An 11933-nucleotide genomic window follows, 5' to 3' on the forward strand; every position below is an offset into this window, starting at 1 on the left:
GGCAGTCAGAAAAATCTTTTGAAAAATCTGCAAACAGTACAGAATACAGCTGCTTGGCTTATTTTTTCCACCCATATAAAATAACAAAGTACCTTCTATGTTTGTAAAACTTCATTGGTTGCCAGTAGAGGCCTGCACACAATTTAAATTGTGCACAATAATCTATAAGATGTTACATAGATTTGTCCAAGAATACATGTTAGATTGGATTTGTTACTCAAGGAGTAGCAAGTCTCATATTCTACGTAATACCTTATCTTATCTTAGTAGAGGAGTGGCCTAGTGGTTAGGGTGGTGGACTTTGGTCCTTAGGAACTGAGTGCAATTCCCACTTTAGGCACAGGCAGCTCCTTGTGACTCTGGGCAAGTCACCTAACCCTCCATTGCCACATTGAGCCTGCCATGAGTGGGAAAGCACAGGGTACAAATGTAACAAAATAAATCTTTACACTTTCCAAACCCTAGGGGAATCCGTCTGAAAAGAACATTTTCAATGGGATTCCTTTATCTGGCATCAACTGTTTGGAATGTGATTCCATATCACATTAGGAAGCTGCAGAATTATCTATTATTTAGATGCTTGCTATTAGCTCATAAAAATGCTGATTGTGATGTTTATCCCAAAAGACGTCTGTTTTCTTGATTTCTAGAATCCACATGGTATAGGCGGAATATAAGAATTTTTTATAATGTAGTATAGTGAAAATAGAGACAGTTGAATTACAGGGAACATTATTGAATTCATACCTTTTGCTCTAGGGCTCCACAGGTTTGAACGATGAATTAGATTAGGTGACATTGATTTGAAGTGGCCCTAATGGCTGATTTGTTGTGTGTCGTCATGCAATCCACTACTTTAAATAATATAGTGCCATTTTGTTCTCTTTCTGCAGCAGTGAAGCATGGAATTCAATTAAGAAGCTTGAGTGAAGATTCATATCTGTAGACCTGTGAAATAGAAGGGTGTTTTTCTGAAGAGGACTTTATTTGAATATATACTGCACCAGCAAGCTTTTCTCCATTTCTGGCCGATTGGCATACAGCTTTACTTTCTGTGGTGGTATTCCCCTCTGCTTTGTTACGTAAAATAAAACAATAAAATACAAACCAACCAAAGACATTGTTAAAATGCCAAGCTTTCAAATCTCTTTTAAAAGTGGAATAACATTGACTGCAGTGCATGTCCATAGGGATCTCATCCAAACCCCCGGGACAAAGTTGATGCTAATCTAAGCCCATTTGGGATTTGAAACAAGTTCAGGGACTACTGTCCTGACACACAATTGTCAATGCGGACGATGTTCGCTACTTTTGCATATCCTCTCCTGAAGAAGTAACGAAACAGTGAGAATTCTATAACTGTCGAGAGAGTGACTTAAAAGAATAATTTGTGTGGATCTTGAAAGGTCTATACTTATATTATACCATTTTTTTGCTAAGGAACCCACTGAGGTGCCTCTTTAATGAGGTTTTCTTTTCCCTCCTGGATTGGACGCTAAGTAACCTTTTTGGCTACATGGTATTTCGTAATCCTGTTTTTTTCCCCCCCATCTGAATTGTACTTTTTCATTCTTCCGTTATATGACATTACATCCATTGGGTCTATTAGATATTATCTGTGCCCGTTGTTAATTAAATCTACATTAGCCCTACCCCGTTTTTTTACTATAGACTGGTTCAGTTTGTAAGTTTTTCGGAGGTGGTGGCTGGCCCATGATTGAAGCCTATACAGGTGTGTCCACTGAGTTGGTACCCTTGGCTAATGAGGCCTTTTATTTAAAACAATAATGATATATTTTCATATACAGCTCAGATAATTCTTATAACCTATTCAAGAGCAAATAGTTTTTTTAGTTTCTTATTGCTCGTAGCAAATTACTGAATTTTTATACACAATTGTAAAGAGCATTTAAGTTGAAGATCAAGTTTGTTACCGATAAGTCCTTAGTTGAGACATTTCTATTTGTGCATATGGTGACTGAAAATAAGCCATAATTTGGAAATAGTCATGACATTGAAACACTTGTTTTGAAAATACTTTCTTGTAAAAGGAACAATGATTAAAGTCTTGAGAGTCTGACAACGTAGCACATTACTACAGAAAATCTGTAGGTTGCTGCTTTTACTGTCACAATATTTAACGAACGATATTAGTTTTATGAGAGTATTTGAGGGTGATGTTTACCGTTATAAAATATGCCTATCCTAAGCACCGCTTCTGACACTTAACAAAGATACCCAGTTCTAAATCAGAGCTCATAATGCACAAACATACCTATGATCTGAGATAATTGCATGCAAATTTAAGCACGCAATTTTCTCTGATCATGGGGTAGAAGTGCTCTCATTCACAATCCTCTTGCACTTGTTTGACATGTCTGGGCTGCCAAAAGCCCAGACCTGTCAAACACAGGGGCCTGGAGGTTCATGGGACCACCAGACCCTATCTACCCCCACCCAAGCCAAGTGAAATGGTGACTGGAGGTCTGGCGGACCTCCAGTCCCCCTGACCTGATCCCCTCCCCCCCCGACACAGGTTCAGTAGCCCCGGCAGGAATCCCAAGCTGACCCCCCTCCCCCCAGCAACAGGGGCTGGAGGTCCTGGTCCTCCTGACCCCCCCCAACACAGGTTCAGGGTGCTGGATATCCGGTGGGTCTCCAGCTCCCCCAACCTCCTTCAGCATTCCTGAGATGTCCCTGATGGCCCAGTGGGCTGCGGTCAATCCCCCACTCCCTACCTTGTTGGAGGAGTGAGGTGGTCTCCCTCCTCTTCCATCGGCGCCGCCTGAAAAATGGTGGCGCCCAGCCCTGCCCAGTATATCCTGGGATGTGTTTGCTTCTGATCATCGGCCCAAGCGTTCATAACGCAAACAGTGTGCTCCTCTTACAAACAGATTCCAGAATTGAGTCTACTTAGAGTACAGAGCACAGGTACAAGGAGAACTCTGGTTCACTCAGCTTGTTCACCCAGACATTGAGATATATGGTCACCTTACTTATGTTTGCAAGAGATGAGCAATCCATTTACACAGAAATCCAATTAGTATTGAAAAAAAAAATGGTTCTAAGAAGCTCTTGTGTAATTTCAATTAGAATGGCTCCAACACAGATCACTGTAGTCTAAATTCTTTTCACTGTGACATCACTTTACCTTTCCTGCCCTTCAAAGCAGTGGGCTGCGGTCACTATCCATTTGTCATTTAAAAGAGAGCCCCCACACATATGAACATAATCTGAGAATGAAGGCTTTTGGATACTGACTAGCCAAGGCCAAGCCCCAGGTAGTGAATCTGTCCCTCCCACAATACGGGAACTTCTTGCCACACCAAAAAGGGGCCGTTTGCTGCATTCTGCAAAGAACAGAGAAAGAGGGTATGTCAAGAGCCATCGGTAGCAATACTAAAAAAACAGGGGCCAGTATACTGTATATCATTACCATGCAACCAGAGACCCAGTGATAAGACAGCTGTTAGGCAAGAGTTCCAGGCATAGCACTAGAGTTCATAGTTCATCTTTATTTACTATACCGCAAATAATACAAATATCTAAGTGGTTTACATGAAAAATGTAATTCAAAGGAATAGACGAGAAAAAGGGAACATAAACAGAAGGGAGGCCTAGGTTAAATTATACTAAACTTAATAATAAAAAGGGGCGGGAAGAATTTGGGAAGTCAAGTTAACAATCATACCAAGATACAGAAGGAGGGGAGGGAGTGAACAGAGACAAGACAGAGGAAGTTATGCTGTAGCAGGTAGAGTCCTAAGATGTTAAAGAAGACAACTTAAGATGGTAAAGAATAAGCTACAATGACATAATGTGCTTTGAATGAAGCCTTACGTTTTTTAAATGTTAATTCAGAACAGAGATCTAAAGGGAGAGCATTCCATAATGCAGGCACAACTACACTAAAGGAAGACGAACAAGCCAAATGTGAACGTATTTGCAAAAAAAATGAAGGGACAACCCAAAGATGTTGGTAGGCTGAATGAAGAGTGCATGACGGGGTGTAAGGGATAAGAAAATGAAAAAGAAATGACGGGATACCAGAACGCAGAATCTGACGAGTAAGAATATTCGTGCAGTCAGGGGGCCCTAAGTTCTTCAGGGCTGCAGCGCTAGGGACCTAGGCCCAGCAATGGCAACAGCCAAGCATAGCAATACTGTAGACCCAGAGTTGCAGGCACAGCCATGGCATTGCTCTGCAGCCAACAGCCTGAACAGAGGAGTCTTGCTGAGCAGGGGTGTAGCCAGACAGCAGATTTTGGGTGGGCCTAGAGCAAGAAGTGGGTGGGTACCAAATGTTCTCTCCCCCACCCCCACATCAAAAAAATATCTCAGCTGATGGGAAAATGCATCTCTCCAGTCTCCACCTTGGTAGTCTGCAGCAGGCATGCGCTGAAAACTGAGCATGCAAAGGTGCCAGTATTGTGGAGAGCAGCATTTTCATTACCATGTGCTACTGTTGGATGGGCCTAAGCCCTAAGTGGGTGGGCCCTGGCCCACCTGTGGCTACGCCACTGTTGCTGAGCCAGGTATTCAGGCAGAGCAGTACAATCAGAGGGCCCAGATGCGGAAACCCCGTAGAATGAATGAGTGACCATGACTGGATGACGGACAGATGAGTACATCTTCCATCCATGTTGCCACTTGTGCTCTTACCCCTGGACATACAAAACCAAGGAAGGAAGAAGAGCAGCAACAGCAGCAGGGACTCCATCTCATGTTAGTGACTCTTCCAGGCTTAGAACTCCTGGTGGAGGGAAACTCCGCTGTCATAGACTTTGTGACTTCAACAGGGAGTGATGACACTTTCAGAACCAAGAACCCTTAAGAATAAATGGTTCCAGGTTCCCAGATATGGTTTGGAATTACAATGACACATTTTCCAGTACTTCTTTCTTAAAATATAGACAGTCCTTCTCTTGTTCTCCCCTCTTCCCCCAACCTTTGCCAATATGTATTTTGCATTATGGAGATGAGCTGGATGTAACCGCAGAAGCTGGTTACTACGTTTATACATTTGAAAAGCTGAAAAGTTAATTAAAGATAAAATTATAAAATTGAAAATTTATTATTTTTTTTTTTGTTCAATCAGTTTTTATTGATTTTATATTAGAAATTTAGTACCAATGACAATAACAGTTAACAAAAAGGTCAATGTACTCTGACTATATATATATATATATATATATACATATATGTATATACGTATGAAGCATGCATGCATATCAGATGTTATAGTATTAGTGCCAATATATGAATAGTACCTGTTCATTAATTAAGTTAATTATTACCTAACTGGATGAATATTTAATCACCGTAGACCAAATTTTATTATATGCCATGAGGGAACCACATTTCTCTGCTGCTACTTTTTTGTATTTAGCTGTTAGACATACTGAATTCCACCACATTTCGTATTTACAAAGTTAACCTACGAAATGTGGTGGAATTCAGTATGTCTAACAGCTAAAGATTTTACAATCTTTCCAGTTTTGACATATCAATTTTATAGCCACTTGGATCAATATACGTGGAGGGGCATAATCGAACGGAAACGTCTATCTCCATGGGCGTTTATTTCCGAGAACGGGTCCGTGAAGGGGCGGACCGAACCGTATTTTCGAAAAAAATAGACGTCCATGTTTTATTCGACAATTTGTGAGCTGGGCGTTTTTGTTTTTCAGTGATAATGGAAAATGAAAGCGCCCAGCTCAAAAACGAATAAATCCAAGGCATTTGTTCGTGGGAGGGGCCAGGATTCGTAGTGCACTGGTCCCCCTCACATGCCAGGACACCAACTGGGCACTTTTACAAAAAAAAAAAAAAAAAAAAAGGTAAAAGAGCTCCCAGGTGCATAGCACCCTTCCCTTGTGTGTTGAGCCCCCCAAATCCCCCTCAAAACCCACTGCCCACAAGTCTACACCATTACTATAGCCCTAAGGGGTGAAGGGGGGCACCTACATTTGGGTACAGTGGGTTTGGACGACTAAGCATTAAGCAGCACAATTGTAACAGGTAGGGGGGGGATGGGCCTGGGCCCACCTGCCTGAAGTCCACTGCACCCCCTAACAACTGCTCCAGGGACCTGCATACTGCTGCCAGGGAGGTGGGTATGACATTTGAGGGTGAAAATAAAAAGTTGTGAAACATCATGTTTTGTGGTGGGAGGGGGTTAGTGACCACTGGGGGAGTCAGGGGAGGTCATCCCCGATTCCCTCTGGTGGTAATCTGGTCATTTAGGGCACTTTTTGGGGCCTTATTCGTGAAAAAACAGGGTCCAGGAAAAGTGCCCTAAATTCTAGCTACAAACGCATACTTTTTTTTCCATTATCGGCGAAAGGCGCCCATCTCTCCTCGGCCGATAACCACGCCCCAGTTCCACCTTCGCCACGCCTCCGACACGCCCCACGTCAACTTTGTACGCTTCCGCGATGGAGTGCAGTTGAAAACGTCCAAAATGGGCTTTCCATTATACCGATTTATTCGTTTTTGTGAGATAAACGTCTATCTCCCGATTTGGGTCGAAATCTAGGCGTTTTTCTCTTTCAATTATAAGGTGGATAGTAGCTGAATTATATGTGGTGGTAATATATTATTAATATCGAATTCCCCTGCAATTATCATTTTGTAAGTTAAAGATATAAACTATCCAAGATATCAAAAGATGCATCCAATCGTTGCTGGTCCTGTTGTAAAAATCTAGGAACTTTGGGCCACTTAATACATCGTTGCCCATTACTGGATGAATATTGGTCCCACATAGAACATGTATTATTTTCTTAATACAACAGTATAAAATTACACAGCATTATGCAGCAACATTTATTACTTTATTTTCAGCCAAATTAAAGGCATTACTTTTTAATAGTGATTTATTTGTAACAACAACTTGAATTGCCAGTAACCAGCAACAATCTACTATAATGTGGTGGGGTGATAGCATTGTTTTTAAGAACATAACAATTGCATACCGGTTCAGATCAAAGATTCACTTAGCCCTGAATCCTGTTTCCAACAGGCGGCCAATCCAAGTCACAAGTGCCTGGCAGAATCCCATAAAGCAGAAAGATTTTATGCCAACAACCCCAGAAATAAACATGAGCTTTCCCCCCCGAGTCTACCTTAACAACAGTTTATGGACTTTAAAGGAGCACAGATTGAGTCAGTCTGGGTTTTACTTCCATCGAGGTAAAAGTTTATGCAAATTATAGTAATCGGGTGTACCGATGACGAAGTTTGCGTTATTGACACTGCCATATTAACATGATTTTGGCAGTAAACACTACTGAGGTCCCCTAAAAAAGTGAACGAATCATTTAGTTGTGGTAACGTGAAGAAGAATGAGAGATGCTGAATATGTCATTTGAAAGAACATATGAGTAAGAAGCTGGGTCCCAAAAACCAAAAAATTGTTCTTTATCTGTAGGATAGTGGGACTGCTGAAGATTTGTTTTTTTGATATAGCCACTGAATAGGCTCCTTTTTCTGGAGCCATATGGTAACCCTACTCCAGGAGCTTGGCCAAAGTTGATATTCTTTGTCTTATTTTCTATTCCTTTCCTAATCGTTCCTAACATTCTCTTTGCTTTTTTGGTCACCACTGCTCGCTGAGTAGGCTGTTAATGTAAGAGCATTACTAAATATAAGGTTACTCTTTTCAAATAAAGGAGGAAAAAACGCCTCAAGAAAAAGCTTTTCCCACGATTATAGGTGGGATAAAAGCTATCATTTCATCATCATGGGCATCACAAAAAAAACCTCCTCTACTTAATTATTTAAATTATATCTTTTTAAATTAATTATATTCTTACTGTCCACTTTGCCAGAGATAAAGCAAAGATTGTCCACTCTGCTTTATCTCTGGCAAAGTGGACAGTAAGAATATAATTAATTTAAAAAGATATAATTGAAATAATTAAGTAGAGGAGGTTTTTTTTGTGATGCCCATGATGATGAAATGATAGCTTTTATCCCACCTATAATCGTGGGAAAAGCTTTTTCTTGAGGCGTTTTTTCCTCCTTTATTTGAAAAGAGTAACCTTATATTTAGTAACTGGGTTCTGTATTTATATGGTTTCATGATTTATTAGATTGAACCAGTTTCCTACTGATATTTTTAGTTAATGTAAGAGCATTCACATGCAATCTTACTGTTTGGAATACAGGGCGCAGCCTTGAAACTGACTGCTGAGAAGTCCATGTGCACTTTTCAGAGACTGTAAAAGTGCTTTGAAGATTTGGTTATTCAGCTGTACCTTCTCATAAATTTTCACTACTACTTTTGATAAGGTTAGCACCCTTGGCCCAAAAAAAGAAGCTGCTAATCCCTGAACTACAATCCCCAGAAGCCCTTGCAAAAAAGAAAGAGCAGGGTAGCCCTAAAAGGGTAGAAGGGATTTCTAACTCCAGCAGGGGGAGAAGTGGCTCCGTGCAAGGTGAGCCAGTTACTCCCTTCCCCACTAGAGGGAGAAGAAGGGAAGAAGCCCAGTTCCCTTGGCTGCATAGGCAGTATATAATTCCCCCCCAGCTGTGAGAAGGGAGGGTCAGATTTCCTGGAAGTTCCCAGCAACCAGGAGAGAGAGGAGTCTTATTCAAGGAAGGAATCCATGGAGCAGGGATGTAGCCAGATGGTCAAATTTGGGTGGGCCTGGGCCCAAGGTGGGAGGGCATAGAATTCACATCTCCCCCAAACCCCCTCTGGTTTACTCCTCTCTCCACCCTTCCCTGCCCACAAACCCCAAATATTAAATACTTGAGCAGGCGGGGATCCCCAAACCCTGCTTCCTGAAGATTTCCTCCTCCTCCTGGAGCAGCCAGCACTCTTCCAAACGGCAGCCAGCAGCACTTGCCTCAAACTGATGCTGCTACCGGCTTGTCGTGCATGCTCAGTGCTTATGCATGTGTGACAACTGAGCATGTGCAGAAGAGCCGGTCTCCAGGCAAGTGCCGCTGGCTGACATTTGGAAGAGCGCTGGTGCCCAAGGAGAGAAAATCTTCAGCTGGCAAAGCTTGGGGATCCCCACCAGCCACAGCAAGAGTGTCACAATTTTAGGTGGGACTGAGTCCAAAGTGGGTGGGCCCTGGCCCACCCAGGCCCACCTGTGGCTACCCCACTGCCATGGAGTACGTGGAGGAGGGAGAAAGCCTGCCACTAGATCTTCCCTGCCTGGAAGAGCACACTACCATGGAGTGGGAGACTACAAATGCAGCCCTTTCCAGCACATAAGGGCAGTGCGGGAGATTGTAAGCTCTTCTGAGCAGGGACCGTCCTTATTCGTTAATTTGTACAGCGCTGCGTAACCCTAGTAGCGCTCTAGAAATGTTAAGTAGTAGTAGTAGTAGGTCACAGATGTGGAGGTGCTGTGAAGAGGGAAGTGAACTGCCAGCCCTGCTCACTGCAGGGCATCATGCGTGCTATGAAGAGGAAAGGTGAATGAAGTATTGTTTTCCTTTGTGGAGATTTTTCTATGAGAGTTTGTTGGAACTGTGCTGTTATAGAGAAAAGCAGGTGGAACTGTTAAAGTACCTTTCTTAGGGGGGAAAAGGTCCCCTCTTGGACAGAAGAGGGTAACCCCCACCCGGCCTTTGGCCCAACTAAATTGGGCCAGTGTTTTTCTTGAACCAGGCCTGGACTTTTGGGAACTGCATTGGGATTCTGTGTGTGGAACTGAACTTGAAATAAAACATTTTGCAGTATTGTACCTTACCGGAAACCTGTGTGAGGAACAGGACTTCCGACTACAATCCAGAGCGGAAGGGGTGGACCCCTCTAAATACTACTACTGCATTTCTGTAGTACTACTAGATGTAAGCAGTACTGTACATATTATGGACCAAATTCTATAAATAGCACTGAAAAATCAGCGCAAAAAAAATAATGCACTAAGCGCTATTCTATAAAAGATGTTGAAAGTTAGGTACCATTTATAGAACATAACATAGTAACATAGTAGATGACGGCAGAGAAAAACCTGTACGGTCCATCCAGTCTGCCCAACAAGATAAACTGATATGTGCTACTTTATGTGTATACCTGACCCTGATTTACATCTGCCATTTTCAGGGCACAGACCGTAGAAGTCTGCCAAGCACTAGCCCTGCCTCCCACCCACTAGCCCGCCTCCCACCACCGGCTCTGCCACCCAATCACCGCAAAGCTTCTGAGGACCCATTCCTTCTGAACAGGATTCCTTTATGTTCATCCCACGCATTTTTGAACTCCGTTACCGTTTTCATCTCCACCACCTCCCGCGGGGGGGGGGGGGGGGGGGGGGCATTCCAAGTATCCACCACTCTCTCTGTGAAGAAATACTTCCTGACATTTTTCTTGAGTCTGCCCCCCTTCAATCTCATTTCATGTCCTCTAGTTCTACCGCCTTCCCATCTATGGAAAAGGTTCCTTCCTCCTCCTATGGTCCACCATCTTCCTCCTCTCTTCCTGCTTTCCATATTTATAACACCAGGCTTCCCAAGGCAGATTGCAACAGTTAACATGAACCCATCAAGAAACAGGATATCCTCACGGAAATTTGTACATCTGTATTATATAGAACAGTGTAGAAAAATGAGCACAAAAATACAGTGTTTATTAGTACTGTTTCTACCAGCTACAATAATTTTTAGGCTGTTTTAGTGATATTCAATTGTTATTTCATTATATTTATATCTACATATGGGAAGCTTTCAAATAACTTGAAAAAAGCTATAAAAAATATATATTTTATCCTCCACCTTTTAAGGCACTGCCTATCCAAGTAGAACAGCTTTAGACTTTTTACAGGTGGACCACGCATAGGCAGTCCCTTATTTTTAATGATCTTTGGCTGTTGAATTCAATAGCGTTTATTATTGCTTTGGGTCAAAGGTCTAGATAGCCTCCCCTGTCTCCTGCTTTATCTAACCTTCTTGCCTTCAACCCCCTTCCCCGAGTCCAGCACCACTTTCCGTTTCCCCCTCTTTATCTCCACCCCCACCTAAATCCAGCACTACTTTGTTTCTTCCTCTCTCTCCCTCCTCAGTCCTTTACCACTTACTTCTCCCTCCAGAGTCCTTCTCTCTCTCGTCCCTCACCCCTTCGAAGTCCAGCGCTCCTTTCTGTGTCCCCTCCGGACCGTCAAACCGGCTTCGTTTAACAGCCGCTGCACTGCAGCGATAGCACATTGCCAGAGCCGGCGTCAGATCCTTCCCTACGCGTCTTGCTCTAACTCAGACTGTCACTTCCTGTCTGCACGAGGGTGGGACTCGTGAGTGACACAAGCAGAGGGAAGGATCTGACGTCCGGGGCTCAATCAAATAGTAACTTGGCTGTTGCTGCAGGAGATATTAAAAACGAAGTAGGCTTAGTCTTCTTGAGGTGTCGGGAGGGAGGGCGTACGATGGAGTGGGAGAAAGCACAATTTTTTTTAAAAATCCGTCAGCCCCGCCGGACGCTGGTTCAAAAATCCATAGGCGCCATTTTTTTTAATAATCTGTTTGGGGGCGCGACCACTCCCCCTGCACCCCACCTAGCTACGCTACTGGTTCCCATTCAAGTTTTGTCTAAATATTTTATTTCTAATTTGTGATCCCTTGTTCTGGATTTGGTGAAGGTCTGTTGGTGTGATAGTAATGGCAGGTGGGAAGGAGAGGGAATCGGGGAGGGGTGCTCTCCGTTATTTTCTGACCTGGGCCCAAGCAGGTCTAACACCAGTCCTGACCCTTGCTGTATAGCTGGTGAGGATCCCCAAGCATCCCCAGCTAATGACCTCCTCCAAAGACGGCATGTGTGGGCTGCTGGCATCAGTGGCTTAGGGTCATTGCTGCTGCCTGCCAAGCTTGGTAAAAGAGTTCTGGCCACCTTCAGAGAAAGTTTTCAGCTGACAGAGCTTGGGGATCCTCATTAGCTAAAGTATTTATATTTTGAGGTGGGGGTAGGGCAAGGCAGAGAA

At 43.1% G+C, this 11933-nt stretch overlaps 1 protein-coding gene across 1 annotated transcript in view; it reads right to left on the bottom strand.

The window, feature by feature from the left end:
* Nucleotides 1-4642, bottom strand: part of LOC115479026 (acrosin-like) — a 29748-nt gene extending 25106 nt beyond the window's left edge. The window contains exons 1-2 of the mRNA XM_030216736.1: nucleotides 4507-4642; nucleotides 3152-3350 (exon numbers count right to left, since the gene is read on the bottom strand). Of these exons, the coding sequence (XP_030072596.1) occupies nucleotides 3152-3350; nucleotides 4507-4642 (335 nt within the window). The remainder of the gene's footprint in view (nucleotides 1-3151; nucleotides 3351-4506) is intronic.
* Between the last annotated feature and the right edge of the window lie 7291 nt (nucleotides 4643-11933).

Source organism: Microcaecilia unicolor, chromosome 10 (genome assembly GCF_901765095.1).
Source record: "Microcaecilia unicolor chromosome 10, aMicUni1.1, whole genome shotgun sequence".
Classification (NCBI taxonomy): domain Eukaryota; kingdom Metazoa; phylum Chordata; class Amphibia; order Gymnophiona; family Siphonopidae; genus Microcaecilia; species Microcaecilia unicolor.